The 21,896-nt window shown below is 44.0% G+C and overlaps 1 protein-coding gene across 3 annotated transcripts; it reads right to left on the reverse strand.

The window, feature by feature from the left end:
- Positions 1-1,799: 1,799 nt before the first annotated feature.
- On the reverse strand, positions 1,800-20,191 carry LOC142764986 (uncharacterized). Of its 3 annotated transcripts, XM_075865530.1 has the most exons (7): positions 20,069-20,191; positions 17,194-17,300; positions 14,636-14,704; positions 11,630-11,707; positions 4,901-4,957; positions 2,724-2,847; positions 1,800-1,928 (listed from the first exon to the last, which is right to left on the reverse strand). In XM_075865530.1, the coding sequence occupies exons 1-6, from the start codon at positions 20,187-20,189 to the stop codon at positions 2,761-2,763; spliced, it is 519 nt and encodes a 172-aa protein (XP_075721645.1). In that variant the 5' UTR covers positions 20,190-20,191; the 3' UTR covers positions 1,800-1,928; positions 2,724-2,760. The 3 variants fall into 3 exon arrangements, with proteins under 3 accessions (XP_075721645.1, XP_075721644.1, XP_075721646.1); XM_075865529.1 differs by lacking the exon at positions 1,800-1,928 and having other exon boundaries at positions 2,429-2,847; XM_075865531.1 differs by lacking the exons at positions 1,800-1,928; positions 14,636-14,704 and having other exon boundaries at positions 2,429-2,847.
- Positions 20,192-21,896: the final 1,705 nt, after the last annotated feature.

Here is a 21,896-nt window from a genome sequence, read left to right on the forward strand (position 1 = left end):
AGTCACATGTGGCGCATGCCCGCCCGCTTGTGACACATACCCACCTGGGGATATAAGCCACGCCCATTGCGAAAATGCTTTGACGACGTACGTGATGGGATTGCGACATTATTCATCTCACGACCAGCGAGTGATATACGTAAAACCATTTTATTTTCCCAAACTAAATTTAGTTTACCCCAAGTTAAGGGGTTATTAACGAGAGCGGCCAGACGTAGGCAGAGATAGATAGATAGATAGATAGATAGATAGACAGATAGATAGATAGATAGATAGATAGATAGATAGATAGATAGATAGATAGATAGATAGATAGATAGATAGATAGATAGATAGATAGATGCAAGCGCATATACATCTGCTCGCAAAATGAAAATGGCAACTACACCCGATTTATTCTTCTGCTACTTGGTATTGCTTATTGTATGACATGCTGCCGATAGAGAAGCCACTCCCACAAGAGAGACACTATCGATCATGACGACATGGGTGGCACTTTAAACTGAATTATTTCAAGCATGGTGATATATACATGCGACCCAAACATGCTCAGAATAGCGAACCTGCCTAAGCTCTCAGTTCATTCTAAGATGACGTTTGAGAGTGGGCTGGGTAAGAGCAAGTAATCAGACAGCACGTTAGCTATTACAAGACTTTCCCATTCCTAAGTGGGTGGACGAATGTATTAGTGACAGGAAAATACAGCTGAGTTATTTTGAGACTATAGATTCTTTGAAAGCACACTATAGTTGAGGCAGTGCTCTTGGCTATTATGCGCATGTATGGGCATGTATGGGCATGTATGGGTGGGTCAATTGCATACCTCCCTGTTTTTCTTTCATGCTTGAAAAAAAAAAACTTACTTGTTAGTGGCACTCATATTGTCGTGTTCATGCAGAAGTTGTGGGATTCGTTTTTCTAATGGCAGAACAGACATACAGTAGGCGACTTAAGATAATAACAATATTAGATTAACTGTCTGGTAAATATTTTTATTGACATTAAAAAAACAGGGTTTTGAAATGTTCCCCCACATCCAGAGAACTGTGACCTGCCAGCTACGCGCCTGTCTGCGCCGGTGTCAAGCCGTGCACAACAGTTTAATTTAGCTCAAAATATTTTACCATCGGAACAATACATGAACCTATGCACACACCACCTTTTGTAAACAGATATCCAATTTTCACTCTATACATAAGCAAAAGTAAGGTTGTACTTATGTACCAAGCTCCATGAATGAGCCAGTGACTGTACTTGAAGCGTTTTGGAATATCACCGCCTCGTCCTCACGTGGCTGTCAATGCATTCCGTCACGCTAAGAGAGGCACCTTGTGGTATGAAATAGTATAGGCCTTTGATGTCGACTGAAAAGCGTTCAGCTACTAAGTCTCATTTGATTCAACAAAGCGAACTCTTCGCTCAGATTTCTTTACTTTGAAGAAATCACGTGCTATATTTCTGTGTAGGTTCTTCTACAGGTAGAAAAATAAAGACTTCTGCCTTGCTCAGTTTTCTGACATGGTTACGCAAAGGGGGCATTCCGGTTTATCGGTTTTCACAGCGAAAAAAAAAACACACGTCAAGATATAGTGTCTTGGGTGACACAATGGTGGTACATGATTGCTTTGCGGGAATTGGCTTGCTACATAATTGTGAGGCTCTTGTTTTTATTTTACTCAAACAAACTTTGCTAAGTAGCTTGAATGTTGAAGCCATCACTTCGTATGGCTTGGAGCAGAACACCTTTCTTATCCCGCCGGTAGCTGAGGTAGTGCATGTTCTTTAACGTAGGATGCAGCTTTACGCACTAAAAAGGTTTTAAATTTTATTTATTTTGTGAAAGCACCGAAAAAGTTTCCGTTGTTAGTGTGCCTTGTGCACGTAGATTACTCTTCACCTGGCTTCTTCTTCTTGGTGGGGCTCTTTTACTTGGAATATGAAATAATTAGCCGAAAAATACATCGTCACAAAAAAGTTAAAAAACATTCCCGCGCTATGACGCCTTAGACACACTTCACTCGTGCTTTATATGCAGTATTCCAATGAACGCTTAACGTATTTTTAATGTAGTGTTCTTTCGTAACTGCATTGAGTGCTTCATAAAAAATTTTGTATGTCAGTGAGTGTTTGTTATTTAGTAGCTAAAGTGAATGCCAATGCACTTGAATTTAGACATGTGGTTTGTTAATTACTGTTGCCATGTTTGACCATGGTCGACATTTATGCCAACCTCTGTGCAACTTGGATACCTAGTGTTGTTTGTAAGCTCATGACCAAGTCATCTTCCCACCTGTTATGGCAAATGAGTTTGGTGAACATCTCACCATCAGGTTTAGCAGTTCCACGAGTCCTTGTGCCATGTAAAAAACATTGCTACTTTTAGCTCCTACACTATTTTGTACCTTGTATCCAGCTTTACTACATGGACTCACACAAACGGTCTTTTTTATTGTTATAGACTTATGAAGATAACTTGCTCGAACGCACTGACAATTCAGATGACCGCTTTGATTCATATGAAACTTTGACAAGTTGCACAGCATCTCTAATTCCTATCTGCTACAGACACGCACCGAAAGATACCGTTTAGTCTTTTCACACAGCTTCGAAATATTGTAGTCACTTGAAAGTTTACATTGTATTTCTTTCACGCATTTGTCGTCTCTTTCAGTACTGATTCGTAGTCGTTATGATTTCCCGATTTAGTGCAGCTATAAACGTACGTTCATTGTAGTACTGGAGCAGTCTCGCCGCTGTCCTCTAAAACAGCGTGTCCCGCACCCATTTAATTGCAAAGAGGGCGACAGCTGAGTCTTCCGTGAAAATTTTGTATTTCCTGGCACATTTCTGTAGGAAAAGAGATTAAAGAACAATATGTTAGAGGCTTCCTTATAACATAAGTGGTGGTTACGACGATTCAAATTATTTGTTAGCGGTTAGGCCATATGCTCCACAAGAAAGTCGGCATAAGCGCATTGAGAAAGTCTTTTGTGGTCTACAAGTTGTGCTTCAATTGCTAACGTTCAAGCATGAGCAGTATTCACTGAAATACAAATTGATCAGTCGTAATCCTTCGTTTACTTACACACCTCTGTGCGTCATCACATCAATTACAATGCGTATTGGTTCGAATTCTGTTCACTACATCAGTCATGCTTCTGCGCAAGAAAAAAGCATACATACCTTATTAGCCCGTGCCTAATGTTTTCCTCAGTGGGAATGCGCCCTCGGACTTATGGTTGTGAATAATATACTAAGACTTGGCTGGAAGCAATGGGTCCCGCGACGAGCGAGTGCACCCACACAAACTCCAAGGCGAATAGCACCTCAAACTGGTGGATCACTACTTATCCATGGAGGTGAATTAGCATTGTTCAGGCACCACGGCCAACAACTGGTCCGAAACTATTTACTAGTGACATAATTAAGCTAAAAGCATGCTACTGCGCTGTGAATATAAAAATCATAATGCTTGTGAGCTTTTTTCAATCCTAGTGTGGTTTAACTTGAAAATCAGGTGAACATTACCTCGTGTTAGATATTTTGTCCGATGTAATCCATGCTGTGCTGGCGACATCTTTTTTTTTAAGATGCATTTGTAGTAGACGCGCGCGATAGTCCCTACTTCAGAAGAAGAAATTCATTCTATTCGGACCATAGTATATTTTACGTGACACCAGTCAATGTCATTGTACGTTTTTTTTTCATTTTTATAGGTTCTGGAAAATATCAAGCGCAGTGCTGTCAGTAACATTCGCAAAGCTGCCTTTCTCAAGCATTTCGCCAAACATGGCAGCCCAAGCATTCACGGAACTTTATCAAAGCATCACGATTGCCCCATTTGTAGCGGTGTTTTCGGTGCATGGAGTTCAAATGAGCTAAACATACTCGTCAACCATATAAACACAGGCTTTACACTTGGATGCAGGCATATTCGGAAACGTGCAGAAAAGAATGGCTTAAGGCCTACAAGATTAAACACTGTTAAATTACAGAAATAACACTCGTTGAGCGAGATAACTTCTGAAGGGTGATTTTGTGTTGGTTCATTTTCAGCATTTCAGGGCATATTGCCGCAGTTCTTCACATTTTTTCATGGGAACATGTAGAACTGCTCACAGAATATATCTGGGGAAGTAATTTTATGCTCTGCGCATATTTTAACGCTGTTTGAAAAGCTGTTCAGGTGTTGGTTTTATTTATTTCGTGGTAGTTGTGTGGTTTCTGACTGTTTTTGAGGTAGTAATAAATTATCATTTTTTTTCGCCATGTAAGAGCTATTTCTTTGTTGATTGCAATAATCAAAGACACTTTTTGCATCGCAGTAAAATTTACCATGAATCACAGTACACGCTATTTAGGCGCTTCAGCCATAGTGTAGCGTTGGCCTCGTAATAGATCTGTAACAAATACCAGTGTATCTGAGAGATAATTTCGAATTCAACAGTTTAGGTGCAACCGGAAATTTCCCGTGACCACAGTTGGATGGGATAACTCAGCCTTTTAGAACTCAACTCACAACATAATATTGCAAAAGTTATGGACCTATAACGCTATTATCAAGCGACCTTTAGAAAAAACAATCCGGCTCAGCGTATCCAAGAGTAATAGAGATAGTTGCTAGTGCAGTTGAGGTTTTCTGAATTTTTGAACATTTGGGCTCTGGTAAAGTAATCCAGTGTTTTGCGCTCGAGAACAGTATGATTTTTAAACAGCTTGTATTCAAATTTCGCGGTCATGGTGGATGCTTACATCAATCTAGGTCACGTGGTGCGACAATGAGAAATATACGCTCTGTACCTTGCCACTGGTATCTCATAATAGTCTTAAGATAAAGGTAATCTCTTTATCATTGGCATCATCGCAGTACAGCAAGATAAACTGAATCGATATTACTTACGACACCGTCATAATAGAGGCCACTAGGATCTATGTCAGCCGGATTTTCAATCCAATCCTGCATAGCAAAGTGTACATCCAGTTTAGCAACAAAGAACAAGACTATATACACCATGTTCACAATAAAATATCATCGTGGTATTTTATTTTTTTACATGTTCATTTGAAATTAGTTATTATGAGACACGTCAAAGTAAAATGCAAAAAAAAAACGTGGACTAAAAAGGACGAAGCCTTGAGCAGGCATTGTAAACACGTAAATGGGTTGCCTACTCTGTCAGTATCGTTCGTCGCTGCATATATTCCACACATGCCGGTGGTGTATTTTAGAGTACCAATTTGTTCAAACCACCACGTTTCTTCCTCTACTTATTGTGTAGCCAAACGCGAAGCTCAATATTCGTAGCATCGCCCTCATTCACCGGCATGCAGCACCTCTTCAAAACACTAAGGTATAATACGCGGCACCAGCAGTACTAGTACGGTGAATTTCGGCGCAATACCACCATAGAATACACCTGGCTGCGTATATTGCAACAAAGTACGCACCGTGGTAGTGATGATAAAACATTACTACAGAAAAGGTGCCTTAAGAACACCCCACTTCCTATACTTAGAAATTTTGGCGCAACCTCGACTCACGCAAACACTCACACAAGCACACACACTTACACCAGAGCAACACACACGACACGCAGCGCTCACTACCAACTGTTTATTGCTCCTATCTGACCTTCTTAAATACGTACATCGAAATGCGCAAAGGCACAAACTAACAGAACTGCGCCAGTAGAAAACCAACATGGCGTCACCACACCACTAGGAACAAGTAAAAAGTAAAAAAAGTAAAAAAAGTAAAAAAAGTAAAAAAAGTAAAAAAAAAAAATGCATGGCGAGCTTTTCTGCGCCAGAAAAGCTCGCCAAGTTATGTCCGCGTATTTGCAATGGCAAGAGACGCGGTTGCGTGAAAAAACATGAGAATGCCTTCGTAAAATGTTCCATGGGAGTTGTATACTCCATTCCTTTTTCCTGCGGTAACGTGTACATTGGCATTACCGAGCGATGCCTCAATGACCGGCTTAGGGAGCATGCGCTAAAGGTTAAGAAAAACGAGGATAAGTACGCACATCTTGTGTCGCATATTGCCGCATGTGGGTGTGAACCACGATTTTCGGATACAAGGATTCTTGGGAGAAGCTCAAATTTATCAGCACGTTTGCTGTTAGAAGCATATTATATAGAAAAGAATAAAGATATATGTGTCAGCGAGCCATCTTTGGTGTTGCATCAACAAGAAATATCTTTTCTTGATGCGAGGGTTTAGCGATTATATCTCCTTTTCGTGTTAACCCCCCCCCTTTTTTTTTTTACTTTTTTTACTTTTTTTACTTTTTTTACTTTTTACTTGTTCCTAGTGGTGTGGTGACGCCATGTTGGTTTTCTACTGGCGCAGTTCTGTTAGTTTGTGCCTTTGCGCATTTCGATGTACGTATTTAAGAAGGTCAGATAGGAGCAATAAACAGTTGGTAGTGAGCGCTGCGTGTCGTGTGTGTTGCTCTGGTGTAAGTGTGTGTGCTTGTGTGAGTGTTTGCGTGAGTCGAGGTTGCGCCAAAATTTCTAAGTATATGATGTATAACCAACTAGCCCAACAACAAGTTTTATTAAACCCCACTTCCCTTCCGGGGGTAGGAGACCTCCCATATCGCGACGGGGAGCCCTAGGCTGTTTGCTGTGTTTTGGGCCTCCAGGAAAGCTCCGAGTCTGTATCCTATCTCGCTGGTCCTAAGAGCGTTGCCGCGCTCGATTTTATGCTCCGGGTTGCAGGCCTGCATTGCGCTGCACCACGACATGCGCTCGTACTTTATTGACAATGCATTCTTACTAAAACTCGTGCTGAATTTGTTGAGCGCAAGAGAAAAGGCTTCGAAGGCGTAAATTTGTTCATAAAAGAACGAAATACTAGTGAAACTGCGTCGGCTTTACTGCTGTAGATAACTGTCTGCTCGTTCTTCCGCCGTGAGCGAGTGCAGAAGGAGACGTTCTTCCCCGTACTGATGGCTATTGTCCCCACATCCCGATTTGCACAGTCCCGCTTTAGCGGTCTGCTTTTGCGTTGCAGCCGTCATGGCTTCCCGCTTTTAGCAGTGGAACCTTTCGGGGGCTAGACATGTCCGTTGATGAGTCATTTGAGTTGTTGTGGAGAATGCAAAGATAGTGAGCAGCAAGTTGAGCTATAGTTCGGTGACTTTAATGTCGTAACGAGTTAACTGCGCGAAAGAAAAGACAGCAGACGATGAAAAGACAGCAGTGAGCAGCAGCTGTATTTTACAAAAAGGGAAAAAGCGCCAGGCCTGCGCGGAACGCACCGCACTCCCACAGCAAAAGCTGTAAAGGCGGCCTTTCAGAGCCCTTTTTCTAAATAAAAAAAAACACTCTTTGGGTAGCTGCTGCAAGCACATGTACACTTGCAAAGTACCCACTATGCGAGAAGTTTTTGTGCTTCCCACAATCCCCCACAGTGGGTATGCGCCACAGTTAACAGGCGGACAAAAATGATGCTTTTGTGAAGGGTTGGAGCATTGCCACTAGTTGCCTAATTCGCTTTTTCTGACAACAGGTTGTTCCTTTGCTGTTTTGAAATGCTTTGTTACTGGTATAACGCGATTACTTCTCCTGCATAAAGCCTGCCTGAGGACAGCTTGCAAAGGAGTTCCGAGCACTGGCGTGGCTCAGTTGTAGAATACTGGGCTGGCGCACAGAGTACCTTGGTTCGAATATGATTTTGTGCTTGGTATTTTTTACTTACTGAGTTTTTTTTCCTGTTTTGTGAGATAGTGGGTATAGCCCCGCCGCGGTGGTCTAGTGGCTAAGGTACTCGGCTGCTGACCCGCAGGTCGAGGGTTCGATTCCCGGCTGTGGCGGCTGCATTTCCGATGGAGGCGGAAATGTTGTAGGCCCGTGTACTCAGATTTGGGTGCACGTTAAAGAACCCCAGGTGGTCAAAATTTCCGGAGTCCTCCACTACGGCGTCTCTCATAATCAAATGGTGGTTTTGGGACGTTAAACCTTACAAATCAATCAATCAATGAGATAGTGGGTATGGACACTGGTGGTGGCGGCGGCGGACAACTTCGGTAAGCACGCGACCCGCGTAGTTATCACATAATAGATTTTGCAGTTAAAGACAGCACTGTGCTCTTTAGATGGCGCGCCGCCTATCAAGGCTTAAGCTTTCCGGTTATTTCAACAATCCTCGTAGGAGGAGCCATGACCAACTGGTACAAGAAATAAGACATTGCCATCATGAAGCTCTAGCACGAGGGCATGATATTATATATCGATGGCTGCCTGGACATATCGGTATTACCGGAAATGAACTAGCCGATGATGCAGCCCGCTCAGCCCATGAAGAAACCCGTGTAGTCCCAATTCCTCTATCAAGGAATGATGCAGCAAGACAACTTTACCTGCTGGCTCGAGATCTCACACGCACGTTCTGGTCGTCTACCAGCTTCCAAAGGTGTCAATTTTATGAACTGGATCCTTCGCTAAAGCTAAAGATACCATCACAACTTTCCCGCTCCGATGCGACACTGTTATGCCGCCTTTGGTTGGGTGTTGCATTCACAAAGGTGTACTCCTTTCGCATTGTATGGCAGACACTCCTACATGCGACTACTGCGGAGATGAAGAAACCATCGAACACGTCCTCTGCAGCTGCGCTTGCTACGACACACAGCGATGCCAGCTACGGATGGTTTTGAATCGACTTGACCCCGGACCATTTTGTGTGCAGAAGATACTAGGACCTTGGGCATCTGCCTCAGTTGCGCAGAAAGCAACTAAAGCACTGCTTCTTTACCTTAAGTCAACAAACCTAAGCGACCGCCTGTGAACTGTGTGTGCTCACCGAATGTGCTCGTGATTGTGTGGACCTTCTCATCTTTGTGCAACCTCTTTTCTCCCCTTTATCCCTTCCCCAGTGCAGGGTAGCAAACCGGATGTGCATCTGGTTAACCTCCCTGCCTTTCCTTGTATCTTTATCTCTCAACAATCCTCACTATAGAATGAGCCGCCACTCAAAACGCCTTCTGCAGTGATTCCAACAAGGAGTGGAAACAGAGAGGGACATGTGGAACATTGGAATTCTTACGAAACCATCACTGGAGGAGGGGAGTATTGCGGACCAAGACGTACCGAGTCAAATACGAAGGCACAGATACAGTATGTAGTGAGTGTGGAGATGAGGAGCAGGAAATGGCTTAACATTTGTTAATGTTCTGTAAAGGGCTCCACCCTATAGTCCAAGGTAATGGCGCGGAATTTTTCAAACCATCGGGGTTTAGGGACAGTAAAGGCAGGATAGACTTTAAACGGGCAGAAATAACCAGGAGGAGGCTTACTGACTGGTGGCTACCACCAAGGCGTGAGTGAAATTCAGTCCTTAAACACATAGTGATAGTACTTAACTTCATGGCTAGGTGGCGCGAGTCACCACCCGATCTGAATGGCACAGCTGGATCCATCTGTCCCTCCGTCTGTCCCTCCATCTGTCCCTCCATTCATCCATCTATCTATTCATCAATCGATCAATCAGCCATTCACTCAATTGATTAATCGATCAATCAATCCCAACGTTATGAGGTCTATATACGATGGTAGCAGAAGTGTACGGAGTATTCGCGGGTTACTCGATTATCTCCGAGCGAGCTCGTCTAATCTTATTTACTTCTTGGAAAGGATGGTGATTTTTTCTTGCTCTGTTGTCGTTGCCTTTGTGCAGTTAAAGCATGCATAAAGAACAAAGCTAGTACTCCCGCTGGTTCTCTGCTGGGCTGACAAATGGCGTAATGTATGAGCGGGGGGGGGGGGGGGGCAAGAGCTACATGAATGAAGCGCGCGCTTCACATGTTTACCTGCATGTGCACGTAACTGTTCAGTTATCCCGAACACATGCTCATCAGCGGCAGGCTGCACCAATTCTGGGCTGCAAAGGAGTATAGTGTGTTGCCTTCTAGCGCATGTGAGGCTGACCATCGCATAGGTTGCAGTTCTTCATCTGGTGGTCGACCTTCCAATAGAGGAAGTCTATACGTGTGTCCGCATGGACGGGTAGAGGCAGCACGGACGGACGGACAGATGGATGGACGGAATCACAGATGGACGGAAGCACGAATGAACGGGTGAATGGACGAATGCACGGACGGATGGACACATGGACGGACGGAAAGGGGGACGCTTTGCCCCACTCATCATCATTCACTCCCTGGATAAGCTGTGAAAGCCACTAACGCCATCTAGTTATATTATTTCCAAGGATGGATGGATGGATGCTGTGAGCATCCTCTTTATAACGGGGCGTGGACATGTGTGTCACCAGGCTTGCAAGAAAAGGAAAATGAAAAAAAAATCTTTTTATGTTGGCCTAATGCCTTATCTACCTCCAATAATTCAATATTATTATAACAAAAATATAAATTAAAAATATAAATGTGTGTTCTATATATCTGCCTCTCCAGGCAGAATGACCTCAATTTTACACAATTTCTGTCTCTTATTTCTACTTTTCTGCCAGCAGTGCTCTAACCATTAATTACTTGCTTCTATCGCGGACTTGTTAAGCTTTCCACGTTTTCACTGAAACCCAAAGCCTCATGTAAGTCTGTACCCACAAGTGTACCTGGATAGATATCGCAGCGTTCAATCGGAATATGTTTCGTTGTTTCCATAACTCCCCCACAGCATGAAAATGTTCTTCTTCTTTACTGAACCTCGCTTTATGACTACACGTTTCAAGGCAACCCGACCTCACTTCGAACAGTAAAGGGTTACCGCTTCAATCATGATAAAACCTCTCCCGCCTTATTTCATTCTCTCTGTTTCGGTAGTTACTGAGAGCCAGCTTCTCTCCCATCGCTGTCGTCCGAACAATTCTCTGTGCCTCTGACTTTCCGCCAAATGCTTTTTGTTGCCGTGTCGCCTACACTTCTAGCCGTACATTTACTGGTGAGCCTCCTAGTCTTTTTCTCCACTTTCTCCACAACGACGTATAAGACCGCGCCATCTATTGAGCAACTCATAAACTAGAGGTGGCTACATACTGTTTTTACTACGACTAAGAGGAGGGAAGGAGCCACGCCTACGGAGCTTCGCCCGTAAAAAAAAGCACGTGGCAGAGATGATTCAATATGTTGATGATGATTGCTACGTGGGGTTTAACGTCCCAAAACCACCATATGATTATGAGAGACGCCGTAGTGGAGGGATCAGGAAATTTCGACCACCTGGGGTTCTTCAACGTGCACCCAAATCTGAGCACACGGGCTTACAACGTTTCCGCCTCCATCGAAAAAGCAGCCGCTGCAGCCGGCATTCGATCCCGCAACCTGCGAGATCAAACCTTAGCTACTAAACCACCACGGTGGGGTGCAGAGATGGTTCAAAGCACTCGCTTTCGGATGAAAAAGAGTTCAAGGCCCTTTATTTTGGACGGCGAGGATCTGGCTGGAATCACCAGCTAAGAAAAGAATTAATTTGTTTTATTTACTATTTCTTAGGTCCATGCGTGCCAGCTTGAAAGGAAATGAATAATAGGTAAGACACTGCCACGCCAAGCTTCGCTTGACCCCACTTCCTCGATCTGGGAAGGGCTCCTCAATATTCCAGAGTAGGAGCACAGGAACGATCAAAAGATTTTTTTTTTATTTGAGCATCAAATTGTCACACTCACCGGGTTCAGTCGAGAAGTGAGTAGCGCTGACATATTCCCAATGCAAACGTACACTGCTTCTCTGTATGTATCAGAACCCTGTAGATGAAACGCAAGTTATTACACGCAACGGTAATGTATGTCTATTGAATCACACGTTTTGAAATTCGGCTAAAGTTCAGGAACGAATGATCCTGGGGTTATAAAAACTGCCTATTTGCTTTCACAAATACAGAGTTTGAAAAAGAACTTTGAAATGATTCCAAAACGAAGTGCCAGCTCATATAATATTGAAGAACGCGTATGCCAGCATGTGGGGCGATCGAATTGGTCAGTGCCAGGATACCATTAGATGCATTTCAAAATGAGATAGAATTGAACCCAAGGCTAGACAGAACTTGCTCTTCTACTCATTTCATGGCGAGACTTGTAGCCAAATTATTTAGTATTCTAATTGCCGCAAGAGCGACACAATGGCGACGTGCAAGGCGCAGAAGTTCATAAGCGAATAGCACAATGTGCTTAACGTAAACGTTCGAAATCGCTGTAATCAGGTCAACACAGTTCTATGGCTTATAAGCGAAGCGACATAATAGTTGGGTTTCGTTGACATATTAGAGAGTTTTAGTACTGCGGAATGGTGCTACGTGCGCATCACGCAAGCGCCTTGCGTTACGTGGCGTCGTTTGCCACTACTCGGCTTTTAGTACACCGTAGTACCCGCGTACGTAACGAGCGTGAAGCGTGTTGCGTCATCTGGTAGATCAAAATAGAAGCACGTGTTGTTGACAGCCAATGTGAGCCAATCCAAGTGTTATAGCCAGATTATGGCCATATTTTAAGCCACAGAGCCAGTCGGTGCTTGCCTTCGATGTCGCCATTTTGCAAAACGAAGTCTCGCGCTGTCGCGAACTTGTTCGAGAGCGGCGCGATCAGCTCATACGTACGCACGCACGCATCTCATGCGTGCGTACGTAGCGGCTGCGTACGTAACGCGATACGTGTGCGTTGCGGTCTGCGCATGCGCACTACGCAGAACGTGGCGTCCTTACGTACGCAACGCCGCCACGTACGCAGCGTACGCAGTACTAAAACTCTCTATTAGTTCTTATTTCTTTTTTAATAGTGGCTTTTTCGTTATGAAATTTTTTTTGTTTCTCAATAAAATCTCATGATAAGATGTTTTGGCGAATCTTCAGAGTCGGTATGAATAGTTTTCAAGATTCAATCAACCAACGAATGATCGAATGAACGAATCAATGAAGCATTTGTTCAGTCAACCGGGCCGATGTGCTCATGCCGGGCTCCCGAAGAATAGCAGACGCGGCAGCCTTGGCAGAACGGAAGAACTAGAGTGCGCGTCAGGACTCCCGTGGCGGCGACACCACACTGCGAACAAGAGCACTGTCAGTGGGACAAAATATGCGTTCGTGTAGCCTTCTTCGTGGGTTTGGCAGTGGCGTAGGCGGTTGAATGCCCGCGAACCATTGTTGTAGACCAGGAGGTCATGGATTGGACTTCCCGTACGGGACCACTTTTGTTAACGTTTTTAAAGGGGGGCAACCTCTTCACACCGTGGGTCGTACGTCCCGTGTCGTCGTAGTATAAACCTCTCGTTTACAAATTAACATGTCCGGTGGAGAAGGGTGTTTCTATATAATGAATATACGATGACAGCATGCGAGATAGCGGTACTTGGAGTGTCCGTTCGTGCCTGCATCTGTCTGTCTGTCCGTCTGTCCGTCTGTCCGTCTGTCCGTCTGTCCGTCCGTCCGTCCGTCCGTCTGTCCGTCTGTCCGTCTGTCCGTCTGTCCGTCTGTCCGTCTGTCCGTCCGTCTGTCCGTCCGTCCGTCTGTCCGTCTGTCCGTCTGTCCGTCCGTCCGTCCGTTTGTCCGTCCGTCCGTCCGTTTGTCCGTCCGTTTGTCCGTCCGTCCGTCTGTCATTCCGTCCGTGCGACCATACGTCTCCCTGCAGAAGACTTCACCACACTCATCATTCACCTCGTGGATACATGCCGTGAATTTTCTCTTTGGCGCCTGGTCATGCTTATTTTTCTTGGGTATTTACGTGACGGAAATACGTCATTGAATTCTTCTTGGTGGATTCCAAAAAAAAAAAAACACTCTCGTGATAAAAAAAATTTGTGGCTGGTACATTGCCGCCGTTCCGACAAAAAATGTCTGAATTTGCACGTTTTCAAGTTTTTTTTGCTGAGCCTATTTAGACCGGAGAACCAATACATGGTTTTTGTTGTGACATTACATAAAAAATAACAGTCAAGATAGAATGGTTTGAAATACAATGACCGATTGTACCCAGTTTTCAAGTTGAATAAGCATAATTTGCCCGACGTAGCTTTTCCTTTCGCCGGAACATCGATATGGCTCGACGTGACCACGTTTTCTTTTTGTATGAAGACACTTTCGTGAAACCATTGTAACGAAGTTGCCTTCTCCTTCGTATTGCATTGAGACTTCAAACTTGGAATGACTTCATTCCTACTGAAGCCTTGTCCACAGTTCCAACCACAAGCGCGTGACAGTTTTGAACGCTGGTAAGACTATGTCATATTGCGAAACAAAGAAATGTTTAGTCTTGGTGCCCCGCAATAACAGCACATATCCGCGAGGAGGATGAGAATTATCAAGAACGACAATCGTATTCAAGTTGACCACGAACCCTTGCTATCTTCTTCTCTGACTCTTTTTTTTTTCAAATAGGGCTTAAGTGCGGCTTCGTTGACGCATGTTTGGCGTTAACTTTGGAAAAAAATACGGGAGAGATTATAGTGGGAAAGACCGGGGAGGGGCTCGAGTGGAGTCTTGCACGAAATCTTGATAAATTGTTTGCTATCTTTGTATCATGTACTGTATACCAACTCTACGTGTCATGTGACAGTTCCTGGATGATTGAGACAGGCCGGTAAAGACAAAACAAAGTAGTGCACGTGTATAGCAACACCGCTCAATGTATGCTAGTATTCAACCATGGTTCAAAGAAGGTGCCAGCGTAGCGCCGCGCTCTTACCTTTGATTCTTTCAACGGCAAGTACTTGTGAAAACAGAAGCGAAAGACCAGGCACATTTTGAATGCTGCCTGAAGAGAAGCAAAACCAAAAATTATTGAACGCGCACTGACGATCCCCCCCATTCCCATACTTACGTCGATAAATACGCAAGGATTAGGTGCTAAATGCCACGCGATTCATATTGCTGCACATCTATCCAGAGCACTTCTTGTGCAGCAAAAGTATTCCATACCCTTGTTTAAATAGGTTTTCAAGCCTATCGCTTCTGCGTATAGAGCATGTTTTCAGTTAATACACAGCGCATTTGATCCGTATTTTAGACGTTCCAGGAATCGTTCAGCAACATTCATCGCTAATTAAGGAATTCAGGCTTGCTAAAAATTTTTGAGTGACTTTGGATGATTGCCGCTTTCCGGAAAGCGATGCCCGACGAGACCAGGCGCACTGAACCATGCTAACTTTTATGAACAAGGCAAATTACTTCTTCTGCCTAAGAACATATTCTATGCTACTACTTCTTTCTGTGAGCTTACGTCACTTCTTTCCTTCTCATTTTTTTGCCCTTTTAATTTCTCCGATTCTCATCGCTTTCATTTCTTCTCTCCTACCCGAAAATAAAGCCTAGTTATTGTGTCTCTTTATTGCTTGCTTAATTGATTGATTGATTGATTTACCCTTTTATCTTTGCGCAACCCACCATGATCGGATTAGCTTGTCAATCTGCGTCTTCTTTGTTCCCTCCGTGTCCTTGAATGATTGTGTATGTATATCAAATGCTGAGAATAATGATGTTTCGAGTGAATTGAAGCTGTGCTTACATGTATACAGGCCTCTGTTGCGTTTTACAAGAGCGCCTTCAAATATTACGCTTGAACGACATATAATAACATCTTCATGCCCCGCCGCAGTGGTCTAGTGGCTAAGGTACTCGACTGCTGACCTGCAGGTCACAGGATCGAATCCCGACTGCGGCGGCTGCATTTATGATGGAGGCGGAAATGTTGTAGACCCGTGTGCTCAGATTTGGGTGCACGGTAAAGAGTCCCAGGTGGTCGAACTTTCCGAAGCCCTCCACTAGAGCTTTTTCCCATTATCATATGGTGGTTTTGGGACGTTGAACCCCACATATCAATCAAGATCCTCATACCACTGCGACAATTTTTGCCATTCACTCATCCCCCGTTCGTCAGCAAGTTGTCCGACGTTCCCAGATGAGTCGTCGAGATAACTGATAAATCTCAGTTCAAGGTCGCTTTTGTGAACCTGCTGTTGACGTAAGGCCCTATTTTTTGTAGCATTATACTTCGCCTGTTTACGTAGCCCTTTTGTTTTCTTTTCTTGGGCACACCGATCTTATAACACGTTACTGCAACGATGAAGTCCTTTGTTCACTGGCACGTTCGTGCTATGAGAGTTGTGGCACTCACGTTGTTTCCTTGTTGGAAACGAGTTTTTTAGGGGCGAAAGGCGTGGGCTGAGCGTCCCGTCGTAATCGTATGTAGCCACTTCTTGTTAGTTCTTGAACCAGCCCTAGAGGGCGGTACTTGTACATACAACGAAATGCATATACGCTGAAAAATGCAAATGGTACGATACTAGAGGACGTTACATTTAGTATGATAAATAATAAAAATTGCAGGATATCCTTGAAGTCAATGACGATGTGTAGGGCGAAGCGTCCATCCGCCCGTCCGTGCGTCCGTTCATCTGTGCATCTGTCCATTCGTGCATCCGTCCATGCGTCCGTCCAGCCGTCCGTCCGTGTGTCCGTTCAAACTCACGTGCGTTCATCCGCGCGTCCGTCTCTGCGTTCGTTCAAGAGTCCTTGCGTCCGTACATCCATCTGTCCGCCCGTCCCTTCGTGCGTCCGTTCATGCGTCCGTCCGTCCTCTTGTGCGTTCATCCGTGCGCCTGTCCATACATCCGTCCGTCTAATCCGTGCGTCCGTCCCTACATTCGTCCATGTACCCGTCCATGCATCCGTCCGGGCTTCCGTCCATCCGTCCGTGCGCCCGTCCATGCGTTCGTCCATGCTTCCGTCCGTCCCTGTTTCCGTCCATGCGTCCGCCTTTCCGTCTCTCCGTCTAGCCGTCCGTCCGCTTTGTCACACTCTTAATCATTCACCTCGTGGATATGCTGTGATTTTTTTACTTTGTGTTCTCAAGTACCTATTTTTTGTTTTGTAATGCGTGCGTTTAATCGGGTTTCCTTTATATCTGTGTAATGAACCCCGCCCACTCTTTGTCGAAAAAAATGTTGAACTACGAATGTCACCGACGCTCCTCAGTAATGCCCTCGGGCAATCAATAATTATATCCAATAATCATTTAATCAGATAAAAAAGGTAATAATAAATAAATAAATAAATAAATAAATAAATAAATAAATAAATAAATAAATAAATAAATAATGAACAGGCGTTCAGCACCATGACGTGTTGTTCCAGTTGTTAATCCAATGGAGATTTAAAACTACATGTGGTGTTTCGACAAGCTACGAAAGCAGCAAAGTTTTAATGATGGTTTGTTTCATACGAAAATTACGCTACGATGCTTACCTTTTGGAACATTCTAGGAGAGAACTTGTAAGCACCAGCGACAGGCAAGAAACACTTGTCCACCATCTTCGCCCCTACCTGCGTTGCCTTTGCCTTTTGAGCGATACCTGAAATAGAACGAAAAATTGCGAACCTCACGTTGTTACTTCGAAACATACCAGTATCAATGATTTCAAAAAAGTTTTAAAAGTATACCTAAATGTCCCAGTGAATTAGTGGTGAGTGATAAAGTGTCTATTCGCAACTCTCCTTTAGTGTTTTTAAAACAAATAGGCTGATATTACGCAAGAAAATACAAAGTAAAATTGAAAAATCTTTAAAGTTTGTCAGTCGAGTTCCTGCTCTTAATACCAATGCGCCATCTCGTATTCAAGAGCGTATCTTATTTTCGTACTTTAACCACGTGGACTTCATAACAATTTCTTATTATTCGCCCAATAAGTATCAGACTTTTTGGCCATCTTGTTTCTAAATGGATGTTACATTGCTGCCAACTAATGGCTGTGGGTCTCAGTAGACGCCCTTAAGATTTGCGACGTCAAAGCGTGTTCGTTCAGGAACTTGAACGTTGCTACGGGCATTTCGTTTCCACACGTTTTCTCACTTATGCGACGTCCTGATGTTCGAATAGACTATATCGTCATTTACAAGTAATGCGCAATTCTTTAACTGTCACTTTTCTTCTTACTACTTAGTTAATTATCTATCTCTGGGCGAAGCAGGAGACCTTAGTAACCAACGCATTTATAATATTTGTTGGCATTTTACGTTTCAGAACCGAGGTACTAGTATAGGAACATTTAGGTAGGCGTTTGCGATCTTCTGCGGTCAGACCTGCATATTCTAGTGCTTTCCACAGAAGCGGGTAGGATGAACTGCACAGCGCATGCGCAGAACGATCGTGCGAGCAGCGAAACGTGGAACGCACATCTTAATCCGCTTATGAAGTGCATTGAGCGGAGCGAGAAGGTGTGCCCACTTGGTTTTGCAAAACGCCCTCTTCAAAAACACGGAATTTATACAGTTTACTGCATTGTTTCGGCATATAGTGCACGTGGCGGAGCGTATAAGAGTGCTTTATGAAGGACGCCATATATAAGGCTCCAGAAATTTCGACTACCTGGGTTCCCGAATGCAAATACATAATGCCAGTCAATCAGTGTTCAAGTCAAGGATGGTATCTGTGATCTAACGTCCCAAAACCACCATATGAATACGAAAGACACCATAGTGGAGGGCTCCGGAAATTCCGACCACCTGGGGTTCTTTAACGTGCACCCAATTCTGAGCACATGGGATTACAACAATTGCGTCTCCGCCAGAAATGCAACCGCTACAGCCGGGATTCTACCCGCGACGTCCGATTCAGCAACCGAGTGCCTTAGTCACTAGATTATAGTGACGGGTGTGTTTAGGTGAATTTAACATAATTGATATTTCCATGTTTTTTTTATGCCGCAGTTAACTTGCTTGAAGTTCTAACACCAGCAAGTGTTGCGCCCGCAAAGCTGTGATGAGTACTATATATAGTTTATGTAGATTTACTGTTTTCATGAAATAGCAGCTTAACTAGCTTGATGTACATGAATTACCGTATGGATCTTCATAGTGGTCATCGGATAAAGCGCGTCGCCGAGCGTGTGGCGGCTGCTTGGCGCCAAGGCCAGAACAATATTGAAAATAAAACTACCTTATGCCTATTTGACTAGGCGCTGCATTGACGCCAGGCCACTGGAGACATTTGAACACGGCAACTGTAGCTGCTCAGTGTCAATGAGGGCTTGATGATCAAATTTTTGAGACTTAGAACACGCAGGGCTAGGTATTGGTTCACCATCAAATCATATACCAGGAGACAAATGTATGTCGTTTAAACTCAACGTATTAGTGAGGCTTTGCAATATTATACACGTGTTGTGATAATATTTAAAACTAAAGTTGATTCCTCTGACTGCTGACGCGGAAGTCCGAATTGGGATTCCGGCCGCTGCAGCTACATTCCGATGAAGGGGACATTACGTCTGTCCGTAGATATAGCCGCACATTAAAAAAAAAAACCGGTCGTCTCTCGTAATGATATCACCCCGCTGCGGTGGTCTAGTGGCTAAGGTACTCGGCTGCTGACCCGCAGGTTGCGGGATCGAATCCCGGCTGCAGCGGCTGCATTTCCGATGGAGGCGGAAATGTTCGAATAACGCGTTCGATGCTCTAACCACTGAGCTATCACAGCGGCCAGAGGAGGCGGAAATGTTGTAGGCCCGTGTGCTCAGATTTGGGTGCACGTTAAAGAACCCCAGGTGGTCGAAATTTCCGGAGCCCTCCACTACGGCGTCTCTCATAATCATATGGTGGTTTTGGGACGTTAAACCCCACATATGAATCAATCAAATCTCGTAATGATGTCGTGGTTTCGAAAGGTAAAGCCCTAACAGTCATTGTCAAATCAATAATTTTGAATGATTCTTTAGAGACAGCTACTTCACCGTCACTTGATTATGACGATCAGACGTGGCACTACCTATATTATGCGATGTCAAAAAAACACAGGCAGCGTTTCATCAACAATCAACAATCCCGTTAAGTGCCTTGGAGGAATCAACTGGCCTAGTTACACCAAAAAAGCCCTTTGTTTTAATTAGGAAATGCTTTCTCTCACACTGTGCCCTCCCGGTATGCAAGATCCACCACCTAAAGCAAGACGCCTGAGCTGGTCCACAATTCGAAAACGTGACAAAGCGAGGTAACTAAAAAAAAAATAAGCGCTTATTGAAGGCTTCAGTGCAGGTTGTCTCAATCCTACATGAGCACTTCTGGTTTCTGTTCCTTTTTAAAAAAATATATTTTATGCATCACGCTCAATGTAGCCGTTGCTTACCCGTTCTTTCTTCGCAAACATCAAACTTCTCGTTCTTGGACGAAGTCAAAGGAAGAAGTCTGAGGCTGATGAGTACGCCCAGTACTGAAGCTGCAAACTTTAACTCATGCATCTCACGCATGGTTAGATTGTTACTGCGCACGAGAACGGTTCTTTGTGGCGTATTTGAGGTGAGGTGACCTTCACCGATGCCTAGCTGCATAAAGGTCAACGTTTGTAAAGCAGGTGAGCAGCCACCCTTGAGCATACAGAACATAACTCATACAGCATGCCAGAGACAGCGTTTTCGAAACTGAACCATCGAGAACATTCGCACATACTCTTTTTTTTGCCCGAGCCTGTTCTAAATTATGGCTATGCAAACAGCATGAACGCGGTGTGCTTGAAGAACACTACGTGATTAATGGAACAGTAGCGACGCCGTTTCAAAAGAGTGCATTTTTAACGCCTGCAATAGCACAGACTCGTTGAGGAATGGGATGAAGTCATAACTGCCCGTTTGATTTGAGGGCTGGTGGAAGCATCAACATTGATTTGACGTATCGCACTTGTTGGAGCGAAGTTGTATACATCTATAGGAAAAACTGAAAAGCGTCCGTCGAATTTATACAAAGAATGCTAATTTGTATGTGGCACGAAATGTAGGCACCACGCATTGCCCACCACCGGTCTACTGATGACGTACAATAGCAGGTCTGAATGCGGAACGAGTTACTAATAAGAAGTGGCGAATTGAAAGCCAGTCCCGTCATTGTATGCACCGTCACAGACATTCTCTGGGTCGCCGTTCATGTCTGCATGCAGCGTGGCTAGACCGTTCATCGTACGATCTCTCGAACAGCAGGTAGTTTACTAGCAGAAAGGCTTTAATAAGCCGTCCGGGTTAACGTAGTGGTAAATACTGGGAACGCATGTTTCATCTTCACTAGTTCTCCTCTTGTGCGGAGTTTATGGGCGGTCGCTTTTTTTCTCAGTGGTTTGTACAAACGAACCTCTACGGGACACATAAAATTCAAGAAGAATACTACGCCTTGAACCTCAGCTGACACTTTACAAACCAGCGTTTCCAGTTACGCTTGTGATAAACGGATTTGAGCTTCTCTTTTCGATGAGTCCCTTGTAGAGTTTTTCCAATAGCTTGTCGCCTTTTTTGGCGTTTCTGTATTTTCATCACAAATAGACTGACTTTAGTGATCATTACTTAGACAAATAAAGCGTTTGTCGTTCACTAATGGTGCGATAGTGAATGGCTAAGTAGTTGAGTGTTAAACTAAAACTTAAGATGGGGGAATCGACAAATAACATCAAACATGTACCAGAAAACGTGCATACGAATGAGTGGACGAAATGTTAAAAATAAATACGTGCTTTCATTGATATTTGCTCGTATTTCAGCACTTTGAAATAACCAAAGCAATTTTTTCAGTTTCCCCTCACGTCTGGGTCATATTTTTTATTACAATTTAGTTTATTTTCGAGAATGAAAATTTTCTTTACGTTGCCGCTTTGTTTGGACTTCATAAAAATCATGAGTCATTTGTGAGGTTCTTTTGAGATGAATATTTGCTTGTTTGCTTGGTAGCATCTGGTAATCCTAATACAGACGCACAAATAGAAGACTGCAGTCGCCTGCAAGAGATGTGCCTGGACGGTATCAACATGTGCCATGCTTTCGCATATAACGTATTACGGTTTAGTTGTCGCAATGATCTCAGAGTGTTCTCGCAAAGCAAACGCTGTCTGCTTTTTCCTTCCATGTTGTTCAAGAGAGGCTTGCGCACGAAAATTAAGCTCGAGTACTTTACTGGTGCCATTACAATGCCGGCAG

Source organism: Rhipicephalus microplus, chromosome 6, assembly GCF_043290135.1.
Source record: "Rhipicephalus microplus isolate Deutch F79 chromosome 6, USDA_Rmic, whole genome shotgun sequence".
In the NCBI taxonomy this organism is placed as follows: domain Eukaryota; kingdom Metazoa; phylum Arthropoda; class Arachnida; order Ixodida; family Ixodidae; genus Rhipicephalus; species Rhipicephalus microplus.